The sequence below is a fragment of the Pelecanus crispus genome, chromosome 3 (genome assembly GCF_030463565.1).
Source record: "Pelecanus crispus isolate bPelCri1 chromosome 3, bPelCri1.pri, whole genome shotgun sequence".
Classification (NCBI taxonomy): domain Eukaryota; kingdom Metazoa; phylum Chordata; class Aves; order Pelecaniformes; family Pelecanidae; genus Pelecanus; species Pelecanus crispus.
Window position 1 is genome coordinate 42,746,176 of NC_134645.1, and position 20,075 is coordinate 42,766,250.

The following is a 20,075-nucleotide window of genomic DNA, read 5'->3' on the forward strand; positions in this document are numbered from 1 at the left end:
CTTTATGAAATTATGCATGCACACCAAGCAGATGAGTTTCCATAGAAACTCAGGAACTGAACTTTCATTAGGCAAAAATCTTTAAAAAAAAAAAATCCAGATAAAAATGCAAATTGCCTGTCAGTGGGTGGCTTTCTGAATTTATATATAATTTTTTTCTTTTGCACTGTAGGCAGATTCCAGCTGGACCTACATAGCAACAATATGCAGGCATTGTTTATAGCAAGCCAGACTCCATGGGGAAATAAGAAATTCAGTAGCAAGGAGAAGCTCTCAAGTGCATATACCTCAGGGAAACAAAAAACTGAAGTGCTCAGTGCTGCGTCTTCGTGAGGCTTGGGGATTGTGCAGCCTCCAGCTCTCACAAAATGCTTGTGGTTTGCAAGGAGCAGGGTGGGGAGGAGGGGAGAGAGAAAACCCAAAGCAAGAAACTGTCCTGCACACAGAATTAATGATGTTCAACCTGTCCTTTAAACATCCAGCAGCATATTTCTGCCGGTTCAGTTAAGCCTCCGTGGGAAGGCTGACACCATCTGTCGCGGCTCACTCTGGGTGAAGCAGTAGGGCTCAGTGCTGGGGTTTGGGAACGTTTGCAGGCCCGGGTGGGAGAGTGGCTTGGCCACACCCCGACCGCCGCTTGGGCTGAGGCCTAAAGTACAGCATCTTTTGCCCACACCACATGGAAATCCAGGCGCTTGGGCAAGAAGGGGTCGTGGGGCTGTTCCTGGTCAGAACGAGAGGGAAGCCAGGCGGTGGGCACGCCTGGGAAGGGCCATGGACCTGGGCAGCCTTTGGCACGAATGGTCACGCATGCAAGCAAGGAGGAGGTGGGGAATCTTTACCTCCTTTAGCAGATGTTTCCTCTGTGTTTCTCCCAAAAAAACATATAGCAGTTTTTCACTTACGCAGTATACTGCAGCATCAACAGGAGGTTTTCCCCTGGCTTTGGGGAGCCTGAGACCACCCTTGCTGAGGGTTCATAGATGTTTTTGCAGCTCAACTGGCATGCTTGAAAGCACTGAATACCAACGAGCAAACGTTCACGTGGGCTGCACTTCCTGGCGGGCATCAACTTCAGCATCTTCCCCAGGTGAAGGCAGTGCCTGGGGTTTGTGTACAGCCTCCTCCCAGTGCTGCAAAACAGCTGCAGGGACCTCAAGCACGGGCAAAATAAGTGCAGCCGCTCCTCGCTGGGGAGCCGTAGGCGGGGAAGCTGCGCCAGCCTCCGGTCCTTGACCAACAAGGGTGCTGGGGCAGACAAGGGAGCTGTGCTGCACGAGTGGTTTACGATGAGGTGGATTTCACTGCAGCATTGTTGAGAGGCGCGAGATGTCAGCCGGGGAGGGAATTCCCCTCCTCGTTGGAGAGGGATGACAGGCAGCAGCTGCACGGGCTCGCTGGCCCCTGTGCCTCCGGGGCCAGCAGCCCTCCAGGAGCGTCGAGAGGCTCGATGCCACGTAGTGTCAGGGTGAGGACAGCGATGGGTCCCCAGCCACCAGAGAGCACAATCGGCTCTGCTCGGTCAGCGCAACAGGAAGAGTTTTTAGGAAGAGTGGTTTTGTGGTTGGGGACAAACTTGAGCTGAGATAGCTCCCGTCTATTCTTGGCTCAGCAGCAGATTTGCTATGGCCACATTAGTTGCCCTTTCTGTGCCTCATTATCCCTGTCAAGCGGGTGACTCAAATTATAATTGCACAAATTCCTTCTAGTCTGTCATTACGTGCCTGCGGTCATCTCCGGGCAGCTACCTCCAGAGGAACCAGCCTCTCCCATCTGGGCACCTCTGTGCCACCTGTGCCTGCTCGCAAGGGGACAGTCAGATTAGGCCCCTTTGCCTTGCCATTTTCCAACAGAGAGAGAAACCTAAAGAAAGAACATCCCTACTGCATCTTTAGATGGTCAGATTTGATACTGAGTTGATTATTCAGGTCAAGGTTATGGGCAAGAAAGAGGCAGTGAAACTTTTCACAGTACTGCCAATACTTGATTAAATGTATGTATCTTAATTTTTCTCTCAGGCAAAGTAACGTGTTTCTGCAGTTACTAGTACTGTCAGTGGCTATAGGGTCTTTGTCATGCAGCACCCTGCATCTAATGGCTCTTTCGGGAAAACAAACACAAAAACAAAGACAAAAGCAAGATCTTCACTGCTTCCAAAAGTATCACCGTTCTTTCATCAGAAATTTACTTGGATTCTGGTTGCAAAAGATTTCAGGTTTCTTATGTCTTTTCATATCTGCTAAAGGCAATTAGACCCATTAAAGGTGAAGCTAATGCTTTTCTTCATATGTATGAGTGCATCCACATACTACGTAGTCCCAGGAAAAGCATGAAGTCAGGCAGCCATCTCACTTTGCAACATGTCCGCGGGTGAGGACAGGCAGAGGCCCTGCAGAGCTTGGCAGGCGACATGAAAGTGTTGGCTTCTTCTTCCACAGGCCACACCTGGATGAAGATGGTGGGAGTTTCATCCTGGTTTGTGCACCTTCAGGAGGAAGCAGAAAAATGCCACTAAAGCATTGTGGCCTGCAAAGTCCTCATGACCATCTGGGCTCAGTGTGGTTGACTGCTGTATAATTAAAAGGGAGTCTGGCTCATTAGATGCTTTGTGGGTTCGGATGCATCCATGCGAGCCCTATAGGAAAACATGTTCTTCCTACCACTTCTTTCATCCTCCCCCTCCTGTTCCTTCCAGATGGTTACACCCACTTGTGTCTTTTCTTACCCTAAGGACAGCTTTTTAAACAAGGTTCCTCTATCCTCCTCCCTCGCACTGCTTTAGGATCTACATTGGAGTGCAAATAGCAGGAGGACAGGGGGGCCTGTGCTGTTACAGCCTGCCCCTAGAAGGCTGGAAGGGGCCACGTCCCTCCAGCCCCATTTGTCAAGAGGAAAAGTCTTTCTATACAGTCAAGACATAGGAGCTGAGGGACTTTACCTCAGCCTCAGCTGGATGTTCCAGGTGTGCAAGAGTTACTTAGATACTTGGTGTAATTGAACCAGTGTATATTTTCCTGGGGATTAGAAGCCAGTGTAACCAACTCAAGGGAGAGAGGGATGCTTAAAGGGCCTGTAGGAGCACTTGTGGAGCTGAATCAGTCTCTGCTTTAAAAAAAATTATTTTCACAATTGTTTTTTTAAATTGCACTTCACAATCAAAAAAAGCAGAGCTTAACAGCTGATGAATACTCTTCTCCAGAAATAGGTGGAGATCCCCCACCATAGGACTTCGTCGCCTGCGCTCATACATCTGCCAGCTTGCTGGGGGCTTGGGGCGCACCATTTCTTCTTCTGTTTTGTGCCGTTGTTAACTGCTCATCACTTGTTTGTTGGCAGGGCCTGGTGCTGAGCAGACTTGGGCGGAGGGACCTGGCCCAGAAAGTCCTCAGAGATGCCATCCGGATCCAGACCACAAGTCACAGGGCCTGGAACAGCCTTGGAGAAGTCTTGCAAGCTCAGGGGAAAAACGAAGCAGCCATCGAATGCTTCCTCACTGCTCTGGACCTCGAATCCAGCAGTCCTGTCATCCCATTCACTGTCATACCCAGGGAGCTCTGAAGCTTTGCCCTGCAGCTAAGCAACTTCATTCTGTGGACAGACACCAAAACCAACCAAATAAAGAAAGAAAAAGTCCAACAGAAAAGTGCCATTGTAACCTGGAGCTGGGCAAAGTAATTCCAGGATGGGGCTCAGGTCTACACATATAGCTGAGACAAGCCCAACTGTAGAAGAATTTGCAACAGGCAGAACTAGAGAATGCCTTTTTCTTCACAGGTGCCTGGCTCACCTCCTGTTCAAGTTAATAGCAAGGCTTACTTCAAAGTGTTGGTTCAAGGTGACTGTCTGTAGAATAGATCATGCTAGGGTACAGCTGTTCTAAGCACTTGCACCTTTCAATTTACATTAAAGATAAAAACCCCAAGCCCTGAATTAAAGCCCAGACCTGCTCTAAACAAGAGTAAATGCACCAAGTAACTTGACCAAGTTGTGCTTAAGCATGTGGCTGCCTCCACACAGATCTGACAGTATAGGAGTGACAATTAAACCACACAGACGTGCAGTATATGCCGTTTACAAAATTATTTCAGCTATTTTATTAATCCTTTTTCCTGCCTTGCTTTTATATACTGCATATGCTCACTATATTTAGTGTGGCGTTTGCCTAGACCAACTTAAATTAAAAATACTTCTTTTTTTAAAAGCTGCTATTGCAGTATGATTCACAAAAGCAGAAAGACCAAAGACCAAATCAGTTCACATTTGAACTAGTATTAAAAAAATATATGTATCTCCAACTACATATTTATTGAAAGGGCTTACATGAAGTAGCTAATTATAAACTCTGAGCTTCATTCTTCTTAATCACGTGTTGCATCACTTTTAGTGAGGAATATAGTGTTAACCAGTATACAGTGACTGAACTCTGTGGTTTACTGTATTACCATTCCTGGCACAAAACATTTTCATATCCATCTTTTTATGATATAAAGGATGGCAGCAGTCTTTTGAGGGAAAGCGTGCTGAAGGCAGTATGTGTATATATGAATTACTTCTTTCTTAAAACCAAATCTTTGCATTGTCTGTAGGAATTTCATGTTGGAGGTAACAGAGTTGAGCCTTCAGCGGAGCAGGATCATTTTGCGTATCATACCGGATGTAAGAGTGATCTCTTCAGAGCCATCTGAAGAGCTCCTAATCTGTGCAGCCTCCCCACGGCTGGCACGGCCAGGGTGGGGGACACAGCTGCCGTACCCCCCTGCTAAGCTGCTCCTCAGCTCTCCTTGACCTCCCCAGGGCCTCGGCAGCGAGGTAGAGCTGCGCCGTGCTGTCACGCGACACATGAGAGCCAGCCCCGTCCAGACCAGTCCCAAGATGAAGATGGTGCAGAAATGAGCTGCGGGCACTTTTCCACACAAAAGGTCAGGGCTCTGTGCCCGTTTCTGTCCAAAGAAGATTTGTGACTATTTCATAAGTAGGTTTGCACTAAAACACACTTTGTACTATAATTCTGCCCAGTATTGTGATCCGCAACTAGTTCATTCTGGAAATAATAATATCCTCAGGCAATAAATGAGTAGGGGTTATTTCTTAAAGAGCCTGGGGCTCTGGCAGCAGACTTGAAGTCAGCGTTGTTTACAATTACTTGGAAATCTGCAGGCTCATCAAGAGGTGGGCTCCTCACGTTGCTCCCAGACCACACCATCGCAGAGCTCCTGCCCCCGGGCAGCTTCAACTCCTGCCTGCCCTCGGAAGTACGCTGCCCTCAAGTTTCTCTCAGCAGCCTGTTGCACTCCCAGGCCAATATTTTTTTCTTTACCATTAAATCTTGCTGGTGCAATAGCCCAGCTTATTCCTCTGTTCACCAAGGGATCTGGAGTGAAAGCAGCCCAGCCTGAAGGGTGCTCAGCCCATGAGGTCTCTGGCTTTCCAGGGCCACAGAGGCACCAAACCGGGCTTTTCAGGCCAGAGGCAGGTTTCCAAGGAGACAGTGTTACCCGGCTGCATTTCTCCTTTGCAATAGCACCAGCAGCAGAGGAAGGAGTAGGTGTTAAAGTACCAGAATTAAATGAGTTTCATGAAGACAGAAAGACGCAGCAGAGACCCATTTTGCTGTGAAGGATGCTATGAAGTTGGCTTGCTCTGCACTGCAGGTGGGAAAGGGGGAAGGAGAGCGGAAGAGATGTTGTTGTCGACATAATATGTAAATTGTTACCCAGGTGTTTTAAACCCAGTTCCACAGTCAGATGGAATCTGACAATAGACTTAAGTAGATTTATATAGGTAGATACCATATTCCGATACTCGTTCTGCTCCACAGTTCCCAGGGTGGAAGCGAGTCTTCTGTGTAAGACACAAAAAAAGAGTCAGCCTGGTCTGACATCACCACTTTCTTGTGCAACATATATCTGTAAAGTGCTGCCATAGCAACTTCTGTGTACCGGACAGCTATTTGAGTACAAGCTATGCATCCACCTCTGTAACTGAGGAACCACTTTTCCGAGGTCTGTAATGTAGCTGGTCTGTGACCTGGCAGGAGGGAGCCTGTTTCCCAGCAGCAGCTGAGACGCAAACACTCACAGACCCATTTACTTCTGCATGCGTAGCTCGTAAACAGCCACCAGCACATCACATTTGTGGCCATCAGGCAAACTTCATCTCAGCAATAATCAGACTTGCCACAGCAGTCATCTTCCTAGGAGAGGTGCAAACGTGCACAACTACTTTGAGTGCATCAACCAGTCAGATGTGGCCCGCGCGGTCCCGTATTTGTGCATTAACGAGTGTTACTGGCATTGGAATTGCAGTCCTAAGAGCCTCTTCTCCAGGTGTGGCAAGGAAGACCTACACAAGTAAGTGTCATCAGCATCAATAGGAATTACAAGGGTAAGGTACCCTCTACCAGCACAGCACACCACAGCCCCTGCATCAATTGCAGGCAAAGTACTTTTGCATGCATGCTGGACTCAATCCCAAGATTTGCCGCATGCTTCCCAGAGGATACAAAGCACCCGTTGGCTGGAGGGGTGTTACATTGGCCTGAAATGCTCTGTACAGTGCAGGAAAGAGGGTGGTTGTTGCAGGCTTGCAGGTATTTTGGGGGTAAATCCTCTAGCTACGTCTGTTATTAGTGCTCACCAAAACAGAAGCCTTCCCAAGCTTACACGCTACCTCTGTTCTTCACCATGGATTTTGTTCATACTTCCAGGTATAGAAAAACAAAGACAACTACTTCAGACAAGCCTATGCATTGTAGTATTTATTCAGATAAATGCTGATAAATCTAATAGACCTCCCTCCCTGAGCCCAGTAAGTAATACTTGCTTGTATAGCAGGGAGCCTGGCATGCTTAATGCTCAGGGTTCGAGACTAAGAACGTAAGATTTACATCCTATCCATCATATGATTATTACAGATGATCATAAGTAATGGCAGTTTGGGGAACAATAAGTGAAATACCAAATCTGCGAGTTTTAGCACTGACTTGAGTCCAACAGAGTTTTCTCATTAGTGTAGAAAGAGGAAGAGAAAAAAGGCATTGTTGCCTAAAGGATCCTGGTATACCCAGGTTCCTCTCGTTCCACCACAAGGTTGTTTTCCTTTGTGTCGGCAGGGTGTGTACAAAAGAAAAGTAATTGGCTCGCATTTTTCTGTTGCGCAGTAAAGGAGTAGTAGTTGCTGTTGCCTTTGACCAACAAGAAGGTTTGTATATTGTAACAAAAATGACTTTGCCTCCAGGATAACAGAAGGAGAAGCCCAACGGGCCAGGGAACAACCACCCCTCCCTGCCTTACCCCGTATAAACTGCCATTAGCTCCACTGGAGCTGTTGGTATTTATGAGCATTTCCTCCAGCTGAGGATCTGCCCACCAGTGTACTCATTCTGTACAGGGAGTACAAGGGAGCTGCCATATTCTTGCACTGCACAAGTACCCCAGTCCGTTTCTATTGGTAACAGTTCATGCTACTGATTATCACAATGCTTCAGAAGTGTTAATTATCTTTTCTTGGTAATGACTAATAAATCCAACTGGAGAACAGTCCTGGAGGGTGTTTACTTTAAAATTCACTGGCTGGGTACCAAAGTAGGCACAGCACTGACTGCTGCAGTTTGAATTACAGTTATTTTATCCAAAAAATGTTCCATTTTTGGAGAGTCTTGGTGAAGACAGAGTTTGGCTAGTTTGTATTTCATTTTAATGACAGCAGAGTGGGAAACAGTCCTTTTTAGTGAAAAGACATCACTGCCACGATCTTTTTTCAGCCAAACCAACAGAGACCTGATAGTTGCAATTCGGCCTAGGAGAGGAAGGCTTCCCAGAGCAACCGTGCTGCAGCGGTAATTGCCTCTGACGGAATTGTATTACAGGCATATTTGACAATTATGCAACGAGCATGGGTAGCTGAGACGTCTCTCCTCCCCCCCAGCATGTCACCTACTTGGCTAAGGAGAGCTCCTTTATGCCCAAAGGGACAACTGCAGCGCCCGTCTGGGTGCCCATCAGTGCTGCCCTGGTGCCTGCTCCCACCAGCTGCCCGCTCGTGCTGGTTTAACCAACCCTCTGACTGCTGCCTAAGCCTGGCTCCAGGCGATGGTCTCCCTGCTGCTAAGGTGGTGTTCAGTGCTGCAGGATACCAGTGCATGGCCACATAAAGAGGTATCTGCTTAGGAATGAGACATCCATCAGTTCGGTGATGTTGGCAGGAGGGGCGGTAACCACTGACCCAGCAGCTGCCGAGATGGTTCCTCCAACTTTGCCTTTAATGAACTGGCTTGCGCCTTCAGCTCCAGCAAACCAAGGCAGGTTGACACCTCACCGTAGCAGAGCGGCCCGTGATGATACAAGTAAGAACCTCCCCGAGCCGGTGCACAGAGAGGTGCTCAGCTTTCGCACGTACGAGCATTTCCTACCCGCTACTTGAATACTGTTATTGTGGTTGTCGGAATCAGTTTTCCATGTAGCTTAACTTTTTTGCCGCTGTAAGATGTTTTCACCAGATGAATAAAATTGACCCTGTGGAAAACAAAAACTGCTCCTCATTATTTCCTGCCGATTTCAGGACCTTTAATATATTCATGCCACAGATAGTTCAAGCATTATGAAATGACCGTTTGTTATACTAACTTGAACCTACTGTGCCTAGCAAGTTACCAGTTGCAAAGGGTATTTTGGCCTACACCCTGTAGTTCATGGGAAAAACGAGAGTGAGCATGCAAGCGGCGTGCTTTCAGAGAGGAACAGAGCCAGGAAAAAAGAGTAATGTAGCTTCAGATGTTTGGATTTATGGAGATTTAAGTGAGCATCATGCTTTTCTTGTGCTTCTTCCAGTAAAAATAAACAAAGGTAGTGTGAGAAACTCTAACATCGAGGTAATATGCAAATACTGTGCCATCAAGTTTAGGGACTCGCCTTATTTTGGCCACAATGCCATTAATCATCTTTTTGCTACAAACAAATTACTCCTGTGGTTATTTGGAAATAAAATTTCTCCATTCAAGAGCTTCCAGAGCATTCTTCACATTTACACATTAATCTTTTGGGCAAGCTTCAAGACGGTCTTCTTAAAAAGCCAGCTCCTTAGTTTCATCCTCAAATGAGATTAAGGTCAGGGTGTTTGAAGCGCATTTCTTCATAACTGTGGCTACTTTGCTTTACAAGTGTATTCAGTATAACTCAAGCAGAATGAGGTTCCTCTGCAGCAATAACAGAATTAAGTCCTTCAGCTGTTAGCACAAAGTCTTAAAAACTGGAAATCGAAGCGAACAAAATACTAGTTCTGACTTTTCCCCCCTCTTTCCTACGATACAGAGAGGAAGTGAAACAGTGCTGTGGGGTTTCTATGGGGGCAGAGGGAAGGAGAAGGCTGCCACAGCCCCTCCGAGCAGGAGCCCAACTGGAGGCGTACAACTGAAGCCCAATGAAAACTGGAGAATTTCATTGTTCAGTCCCCTCTAGGCACACCGCTCGTCTTTGCTTCCATCCTAATGCCGGTACATTGCCTGTTCTCCTCCCCACATCACACAGGTGTTTAATATTCCCTTTCTGCTTAAATGGGAAGAAATAAGCTTTTTCACCCCTCATTTTTTCTGGGAAGAGCTCCAGATGGTTTGAGTACTCTCCACCCTGGATTCAGAATCACTTCTTCTCTTGCAGAGAACCAAGTTATATTTCAGTGGTAATTTTGACAGGATACTCTTGAACGGTCATTAAGAATAATTTTGTATATATTTTATATAATTTTTAATAATGGATTCATACCTCCTCTTCTGTCTTTTTTGCTGCAGAATGGGAAAAAAACAACTCAGATAGATACAGTATATTCCTGCCTCATGTCAAGCCCAGGTATTTAGCAGTCCCATAAACAGCAAGGGAAGAGATGAGAAGCGTCGCTGCTGCCCAGATACTCACTTTCACAACAGTCTCTGGCTGTCAGGTTTTTGTTGGAGTCACCAAAGTAGCAATGTTGACTTTGTCTTTAACCACATCCCTCAGGAGGTGTCACATCCCAGTCAGACATGCCTGAACCAGTCGTGGAACAAGGGGAACAAACCCCACACATAGCCTACTGATCTTTGAAGACTGGTGTTAGAGAAAGCAGACCTGGGTGTCACTGGCTTATTCTGTTGCCATTAGCAGTCACTGTAGCACTTAACTGAGCTGTGGCTGTCGAGCCAGTTTCCTCCGCTATGCTGTCTCCAAAACAAAGAGCAACTTCTCACAGCCACAAATGGTCCCACAGGCCCACTGACTGAAGAGCAAGATCCAAAGGATTTTGCAGTGCTCCAAGTTAAGCAAGTGTTGAATTATGGAGGAAAAAGCCCTTACAGGTCATTCCCCTGAATGTGCAGAGCTGCCATTTTCAGATCTGATCCCATTTAGGACTGATGTAGCCACTGATCGTCTGGCAGATGGAGGAAGAGAAGCAGGTAGACAGAACATCTGAATTTTATACAGCAAAACCAGAAACCCTTGTAACATGTCCTAAAAAAGCAAAAGAGCAATGAAAACTGTAAAATAGGAGACATTTTCCTTACTGAGAAGCTCTCACAGGGGCAAACCCCAGCTTCACTGGCTTTTCTGACAGAAACACGAAAAAAAAACAGGCTATGAGAGTAAGAGCAAATGTAAAGCAGCCCCTAGCCAGCCTCCTGACTGCAAAGGCCCCTCTGAACCTTAATTCTGCCTCTACCCTGGGCTACAGCCAGAGACCCCAATCCAGCCTGAGAGCCCGGGGCCCAGACCCTTCCACAGCGTGCACATGGCAAATGCCAGTCCTGTGCCCAGCTCTCATTGCCTTTCAAAGGACAGCACGGTCCTCGAAGCCAAAGATTCATTGCATTGTGTATGATGAGTGAGACATCTTTTTTATAATGCAGTTGCTTATGATATCGTAATGAGGTCTGGAAATGGGGATGTTTGTAAATTAATCAGCAATAAGCATTCCTGTATTTTCTTGTCCTGTGAGAGGAGCTGACATACACAGCCCGAGCTTGCAATGCCAGGTACTGTTTCAGAAGGGTGGGAGTTCAAGGATATAATGATTTTCTGGTCAGTGGAGGTCAGAGGTGGTTTTTGTGCTCAGTGTAAATGGCATTGTCTGGCAGAGACAATTAGCAAATGAAGCGCTGCCTCACCAGAGGCTTTGCAGCCTCGGAGTCTCTTCTAGGCTGACAACAAACAGAAGTTGGAGATGGTATCTCGGGTTTCCAAAACAGGAAGCTGCTAAATCCAGCAAGCAAGCAATTCATTTCCCAGTTATAATGATGCTGCTCTTACATCTCCTTGGAGGATACTGAAGTGTTTTTTGAAGGGTAGCAAGGGAGGTATTTCAATCCCCATTTTTCACCAGATGGAAAACCAAGTCTGCCAGGAGTTGAGCCGAGAGAGGGGTGGTTTTCTGTGCAGATCTGGTTAAATCGCTATGACTCGGGTTTTGTTCCTTTCTGCAGTCCCAGGGCAGTACTGCCTCCCTATGATGCCCTAGTCACAGCACGGCACAGTCCCTCAGACCCCACAAAGGGCTTCTGCTCTGCCTTTTTTAGGTTTCTTTTGCGGAGGGGGAGCTAAGATGAGCTTTCACTCATTCATTATATTAATGCAGTATCTATGACTTCTATAAATCGGCAGTGGCCCACATCAGACACGTGTTGGTGCAACTACAAGGTACAGGAAGGTGCAGGTACCTCTGTACAAGCGGTCCAGGTCTGGCCTTGAAGTGCTGCCGTATCAAGGGGATGACTGACCACAACCAAAGCTTTTATTTATTAATTTCTTCTGTTTTTCCCATCGTCCCCTCTTGGGTACTTGCAAAGCGCTTTCTGTTCAGCCAGCTAACCAAGAAGTAATAAGCTGAAAAAAAAAAAATTGTTTCAAGCTACATTCCAAAGGAAAACTGTAGAGATTTTCAACTGAATAAAGAGCCTAAAAAAACTTCCCATTAAACAAAATATTGTTCTGACAGGAGTCCTCAAGTAGTATCTTCAATAACTCAGATTTATATGACCAGAAGTTTCAAGAGAATTGCCAGAAGGGAGAGCATTTTGAAATAAAAATTCAAGATGTTTAATCCTGAAACAATCTACACAGAACATTTAAATTTTCCTTTTTGTCTTCCAGCCAAGAACTATTCACCAAAGTTATCTCAAGTTTATATGTAGCTCCAGTTTTCTGGAACTTTGCTTTTCAGCAAATACCATACTTGAAAGAGTTTAGACGTGTTTTCCAGTCCCACTTTTTGTTCTCATACGTGGCTAATGCTGGAGTTCCCGGTGTGAAAGTATTCTCAAGTGCTTCTGCACAACATTACCAAACATCACATCCACAGTCCAGCAAGCGCAAGTTGTTTCCTGGAGATTAGTACAAGCTGCTGAGTAAACATCAGCATGCACGGCTCCACACGCTTGCATGCACAAGGTGGGATTGTCCCACTGAAATAAATACAGACCAGTCCCAAGTACTTTTGGAAATCCCACCCGTGCGCACATCTGCAATTCAGGTGATGGGGATTGAAGTCTGTGGCTGGCTCAAACGCACTCTGGGTAAAACTTAGTTCTTAAATGTTTTGGGTCTTGCTACCAAAACAAGTGTGCTTTTACATATAGCCAAGCACTAGTGAAGTCCTGTAGCAGCAGCACCTGCAGCGCTCCCCTGCGCTGCGGCAGTGCTTGAGCTGGCTTTGAGCTAGGCCGGGCGCCTTACACAGACTGTAATTAGAGCTTCACACGCTGACATTTCTGTGTGCGCCTGCTTCCAACTCACCGCTCTCTCGGTCACCACCCACAGCTCAACAGCAGCCTATCGCAGAGCTTTTCGACTTTTTGTGATCCCTAGGAATTTTGCAGGGGATGTCTACATCTGTAAGATTTACTTATGCAGATTTCTGCATAGATTATGACCTTTCCGGAAAGGACACATCCAGGCTCTTGTAGTAGCTGGGCATAGACACCCCCGGGATCTGTAGCTCACAGCCTGAAGACTGGGGACTTAGACATTTTCTCCTAGATTCTATTAGAGCTTCTTAATTAAAAGTCCTCTTTGGGGATCTAAATTGAATTGGAAACCATGGTGATCACTTAGGTCAATCGGCACAGAGATGATTGCATTTGGGAGAGTGAGGTGGAAGATGAGAATGTGTGCATGTTGAACAGCTTTAAGAAAAAACAAAAAAAAACCCCAAACATCTGTAAAAACAAGGAGCATGCATGTTTTGCAAAAGAACAGTTAGAAGATTCACCTTATAGGGGTCACCATTCACTATTGAATGAGACTGACAGCTCTTACAGCATTGAAAAATGTCTTCAACTTAATATTTTTATTTATTGACAGTCTGCCCACTTTCTCAAATCCATGTATGCACATTTTCATTCATGTTGATAACTATACCAGGAAAACCAAAATGCTAACTAAGCAGCTGTGCTTCCAATCATCCCACATGAATGAAAGATATTGTTACCAACCTACTATGAAAATAGAAATGTTCATCCACATACAGTGGGTCCCGTAACTTCATTATGCAAAACCTAAGATATAAAGAGATGTTCAGTATCTGGGAAGCATTTTTGTTCAAGAGTTGAATTCCACTTTTACAGTTAGGAAATATTTGTGATCAGATAATGCTGATAAGATATACAAAGTTACGTTTTAGTTTCAACTTACAAATCATTGTACTCTAGCTCCAGGACAATGAAGTAATTTTCAAAATCGGAGCTGTTTTGGTTTCACTAGAAAGAACAGTTCTAAAAGTCATTGTTTTTTCTTACAGAAAAGGATGACATACTGCTAATCTACTTTAGTATCATCTCCTTCTCCCTTTCCTCTTGTAGGAGAAAAATCTAAATAGGTACCAGGTATGTTCATCTTATAAGTCTCCACCAGAACTAAGTAACCTTGCTTCTTTTGTCTTTGCAAATTACAACGTTTGGATAAGGAGCTGTTACAGACTAGACACTTCAGTTGTTCAGCCCATGAGTGAAACATGTATTGCTCTTGAGAAATTTCACAATCCCAATATGCAGGGTTAACCTGTTACAACCTCTAGCAATAAGTAAGAACATTCACAGTATTTGTAGGAGACTGAAATCTCTTGATCCACAACCTATCTATTAGCTGTTTCTTACAAGCTGCTTCCTTTTCTAAGGTGGAAGTGAAACACCAGAGCACAGATGTTGCAGGAATTCAGATCTTCCTCTCTCCATCACCTTGATTCCCCCCACCCCGTCCCCTTCCAAATCTTCTACTTACTTTACTGGCAGTATCTGCAACACCCCCCCGCCCATACCCAACCCTCCTTTCCCTGCCAGCAACTATTCCATACCAAATTCACAACATGTAAAGGATAAAGCGGTAGATGATGCTGATGTGCAGAAGCAGCAAATACTGGATTTTTTTTTTTTTTTTTCTTCTTGCTCTACAGTTAATTGCAAGACTCGGATATGCTGCCAGCCAGAGCACACTCACGTTCAGGACCACCCCACCCCACCCCTCCACCCCAACACCAGCCTTTCCAGTCAGTGCCAGGGCTTCGGACCTGTAAGGAGGCTGGAGTGTCAGTCAGGCTAATAGTGCTTGTTAATTCATTTCAGGATGACATGGCTTGTACTATAGGTTTCAGTATTCCAAGCAGCCTTTTGCTGAAGCTTTCCTCTCAAGGCCAAAGTTTTATTCTATTTGTATTAATATCACCTGGAGCATAGCGGTGGAAGTCAGTAACTTTTGCTCTCTACTGACTTACTCTGCAGGGTTACAATTACAGCTATATAAGATACAAGCATGATGTAGCATGCATAGATGACGTGCATTTTTCCAGCAAAGGTAGAAGCAACCCTGTGCCACAGAAGCAGTATCAAACCCCACAAATCCCGAATACAATGGATTCAAGGAATGTCAGTCTGCTCCAGTACACATCAGAGTTGCTGTTTGCTTTCATTTCCATTAGTATGTCCCTGCAATACGACTACAGACTTAAAAACTACTGAACCAAATTTTTCCATTGCCTTCATTGCATAGTCCCACATGTCCATGATGGCAAGTGAGTCACCCTGATATGCACCTGCAACAGCTTCTCCTCAGTTACTGGGTCACAGCTCTCCTAATAAACAGGACAAGCCACCATCTTGCCACAGAACAAGCTGCAAGTCAGCTTACTGAGGTCACTTGAAATTTTCAGTGACTAATCACTAGCTTTTGTTATCGCAGAAATACTATATAAAGCTTCAGCGATGCTTTGCCACTGAATATATCTACTGGTGCAGGTCTCTGCACACACATAGCTTCCTGCGGCAGCGCATTTCTGTGTGGGTTACTCTGTACCAAGCACGCTATTCCTGATGCATCCTGTTTTTACTACTTGCAAAATTACTAGAGTTGCCATATTCCTGCTAGCAATCTTCCTGACAGAAACATGTGCATGCTGAGCATTGTTTTTCTAACCGAAGTAGACCTTTTGCCAAAAAGTTACTCTGCTATTTTCCCTCATCTCCATTTGCTGTTGGAGAAATATTTTCCACAGCAAAACATTAGCCACTGAGCCCTGCAGACAAATCCCGATAAAGGCTATTCAGTGAAGCTTTCCGCTTGTAATCAACATTTGCCCATGGAAATCAAAACCCTTTATTTTTTTTCTTTTCCTCCTCCTCCACGGTTTAGCCCTGTATCATTTGGTTTTGGTTTTGAAAGTCTTTGCACAGGGGACACATCCATACTCTTTTATACACAGATACAGGAGAGCAGAACAAGACCTCACTTTTTGGCTTTCTATATAATTAGTATGTTCAGAGGAAACCTTAATGCTGCACATTAATTTTCAAATCTCGAGCATGTTTTCAGATAACACAGAGATATTACTTCAAAACAAAGCAAGGGCATTAATAAACACAGTACCAGGAAATCCACAAAGGTTAAGTGATTTTTCTACAGAGTAATTCATTCTCCTAATGAGTTTGCTGCAGACAATGCTCTCTGCAAGCAGTTATTGCGTATGTATCTTTAATTTGTGTGTTTATATAATTCATGGTAGTGCAAAATAAATTTCTGTGTAAAGTGTCCTAATAGATGAAGTGAGGCTATAATATTCTTCCAGAGCTTGTTCATTACAATATGCACTGGCACAGAGTCCAGAGGGAGAGGAAGCCATTAAATATTAAGCAAAACAATTGCTGTCATCCTCTAGAGGGACCGCCTTTGTAAATGCTTATGTTAATACTGTACAAAATAGTTGAGTATTCAGGTAAAATTAGAATGGTAAAGGGAGGTAAGCACCTCATCCTCAATTTCTTGAGATTTGGTTGGATAACTAACCATATTTGGTTCTTCGTCCTAGAAGAAGAGAGCTCATCCTCTCCCAGCCACAGACTGGGCACCCCTGAGAGCTAATTGTCACCGGCAAACAGAAAAGACGAAACAAAAAAACCCCATGGTTTCCAGTGTTTTCTATCCACAAAGCTGAAACACTCCTCTGTGTGTTTTCAATTTAACTAAAATAGATCACTGTGTGTAAACAGTCACTCTATCTGCATCATTCATATTTGATGGACTAGTCAGTACAACAGATACTTTTATCCCTCTCATAAATGATGAGAAACTAGACACTTCAGTGTCTTGTGCTCCTCTCAGTTAACAAGAGTGGCAGCAGCTGTTATTCTAGGCTCCTTAACATGTAACGTTTGGTGTAGAGACAGGAAAATTGGAGATGTATTTAGTGGAACTGGGTATCAGAAAAGTAACTTCCATGATCAGTCCCTCCCAGGAGAATACACAGGAAGGCTCTCACCATGTTTGTTAACAGCAGCCCAGGCATTTGTGTTCTTTGGCTTTAGAGGCCGTATGATAACAGTATTCCTGGGATAAAAAGTAGCTTGCAGAAAAGGTAGGGCATGATCTCAAGATGCCTTCATTCACATTGGCAGGAAAGTGCAAAGGTTGTCCAGAACACCATCACCAGAGACTGTAAAGTACGTACTAAATAGATGAGCTTGTGTTTCAAATTAGGTTTTGCACATATGACTTCACATGCCTGTAAGAAACATGTGAGCAGACTTTTAAATCCACTGGAAACCAAGAGAAGATATTGACACTTCCTTCTGCTTGGAAGAGATGAGAGTAGCCAGTTGACATGGGAACAAATGTAGCATCCCAGAAACAGCACATGAAGGCAGGCAATCCTTCCTTCTCTGAGCAGGTACCTGAAGGCAGGAACTCCTGGCCCAGCTCAGACAAGGGTATTCCGGTGGTGGTAGTGAAATACCAGAAATTCCATTTAAACATGAAACCAGATTTCTTTCAGTGAGGGTGGTCAAGCACAGCAATGGGTTGCCCAGAGATGTTGTGAGGCATACACCCTTCGAAACAGTCAAAATCCTGTCAGATCAGCAATTTGCTCTCTTTGACCCTGCTTGGAGAAGGGGGTTGGACTAGGTGGTTTCCAGAGGTGCCTTCAGACCTCAGCCACACTGTGATTTTGTGAAAGGGAAGTTGGCAAAGCAAGGCCACAGGCAGAAAATTATGTCGCCGGTGTTTGGCAGCAGGCTTTGGAGGAACCATGTAGATATACCAAAATAAAAGAGTTTCTTTTCATTCTTTCCAGTCCCTTCCACCCCAACACACACCTTCTATGCTAGCATGTAGGGAGAGAGGAGACGAGAAGGTGATCCCACAGCCAGAGCTTCAGAGCTCTCAGACCTGGAAAGAGCAGGTGAGAAGGAAGACTCTTCTCCTGGTTGAGGACATACTCCAGGGAAGCTCACTAGACCTCTTGCCAGCTGGCATTTTAGTGACCCGCCCTGCAGGCTAAGGGGTTAATGTCTCCTGACCTAAAATACAGTTGCTTCATTCTTTGCCTCGCTAGAGAGGGCAGCTGCAGCCCAGTATTTAAGCCTCTGCTCTGCAGCAAGAGCCGATGGAAAGAAAACTGTAACTTCTGTCTTCTCCTCTGGGAAGAAGCTGGAGAACGTTTGTGCGAAGGTCATTTTAATATTAAGCCAAAGGTCCAAGAAGCACCAGACAAACAGCTCTGTTTTTCCAAATAAAGAGTTAGTAACTACACGGGTATAAAACCTTCTCCTCTCATTTTAGCCAGGCTGGTCCTTCCTTATTCCTGAGGGAACACAGTCATTTCTTGGGCATGTTTTTGTATGTGCCACTGAAGGCCAGGAACAGGAGACAGCATGTGCTCGCTCATGGGCTTACGGCACGGGGTGTCCTCATGGAGCAGAGTCGCAGGGTGCAGGCTGGCCGTGCGGAGCAGGGACGGGGCCCTTGCAAACCCGGGCTTTGAGGTCTTCTGGAGCCAGGACTGCATCCAGCTTCTGACAGCCTCTTCAGTGGGCGTTGCAACATGCCTACAGCTAAGGTGGGAAGATCACTTCTCTCCGTTACTAAGAATATAGTCAGGGAAACATTACCCTCTGAATCGCTTTAATATGCATCACACTGCCACATATACTTTATGACTCTATTTGCACCCTATGTGTCAGTTCAGCTTAAGCCCACTGCTGCTGCCAAGCTCCTGCAGCTACTAGCTTTTCCCTCACACGCACTGGAGAAACGGGGAGAGCAGAAGACAAGAAGGCTTTCCATGAGGCTTCTGCTGCGATACGGGGATGGGGCTCGCCTCTTGCCCCTGCAGCGTTGCTTGCATCCACAGAGAAAGCTGCTCAGGGGGCACGAGTGGAAACAGGGCGACTTAAAGCTACAGGGCAGGTGGAGAATGCAGAAGCAGGTTCCTTTTTAGATTAAATCAGGCCAAGTCTGTGACACAATCCATGAGATGTGAGAAGCACAGGACCGCCATTGGAGGGTTCCTCTTTGCTTACAAAGTGACTCCCTGGCTGATGGGCACAGGGCAATGTGTGTGACAGAAGTACTACCGAGGTGACCTCTAGCTACAAGGGCCACATGGATGGCATACACAGGAGCAGAAAGAGGGATAAGAAGTGAAATGCTCTGGCTGCCTCCCCCCTCGTGTCCCTGTGCAAAAGTCTGCCATAAATAAAGGCATAGGTAGAAGGAGTTGTCCTTTCTCTGTACCTTGTCACCTCAGATGGGGAGTACAGCTGGTTACTCATCCGACCTGCTTATTCCGCTGTGCGCTGCAGCTGGCTGCAGGATGGGGAACAGTTTCCTGCAGATCCTCACAATTTAATGCTGTTGCCAGGCTAACAAATATTAACATTTCTTCTAGGTGCTCTGGACAAAAGCAGCATGTTGCTATACCTCTCTCCTATGAGTACCTAAAGCCCTAAAAATGGAGCATTTGGGGATTGGTATATATTCCTTATCTTAACCTATTGCTTAGCAACAGACTTTAACCAAGGACATGTTTGTGAAACTGCCAGGCATATCCGTATCTGCTAAGTGCAAAGCAATAAACACACCTTTCGAAATTATCTCTGCTAGGATCACATATGTAGCAGATGATCAAACTGAGCAGAACGTTATCAGCCATATAGGCTCTTAGCATTGTTGCAATGCTAATAAAGTAATCTCGACCGGGGTGAATCAAAGCCTTGTCACTGCAGAAAAGGTATCTTTGCATACCAAGTAGGTTGCAGACGGACGAGCACCCAGCAGGACTCAGTGTGATGCCGTTCTGTGGCTGCTCCTCCCACGTGGAGAGGAGCGATGGACGTGTTTATCTAGCAAGTGTTAGGTGTTCCCCTGACACACTGCTACATGTGCGCATACTAATGAAGAGCCCTGTTTTGGAAAAAAAAACCCACCCTATACTTTCTTAAACATGACGTTAGATACCATCTTGGTATCTATCAACCCAGCTATTCCATCAAGCAGTTAATAGGGCAAAGCTTAACACCAGTATTGTACCTCAAACTGGATTGCAGCTGACAGTCCAAGGTTATACTTCTCAGTTATGTTACAGAGGAATTTTTTCCCTTCCAGTTACCAGGCTGTACTTTACTACGATGAGCCACAATGTAAATGTAACACACATCTATATGATAATCGGGCCTGGAAAGACAGGCGAACACACACGCCCTTCTCACCTCCTTGTATCCTTGAGCCCCAGCTGCTGGCAACTGTGCTTCGCAAGGACTGTCCTGTGGAGAGCTCACAGCGGCCTTC

The 20,075-nt window shown here is 45.5% G+C and overlaps 1 protein-coding gene across 2 annotated transcripts in view; it reads left to right on the top strand.

Moving 5' to 3' along the window:
- Positions 1-3,558, top strand: part of TTC7A (tetratricopeptide repeat domain 7A) — a 184,758-nt gene extending 181,200 nt beyond the window's left edge. For both annotated transcript variants that reach the window (XM_075706834.1, XM_075706833.1), the window contains one exon: positions 3,337-3,558. In XM_075706834.1, the coding sequence (XP_075562949.1) occupies positions 3,337-3,558 (222 nt within the window). The remainder of the gene's footprint in view (positions 1-3,336) is intronic.
- Positions 3,559-20,075: the final 16,517 nt, after the last annotated feature.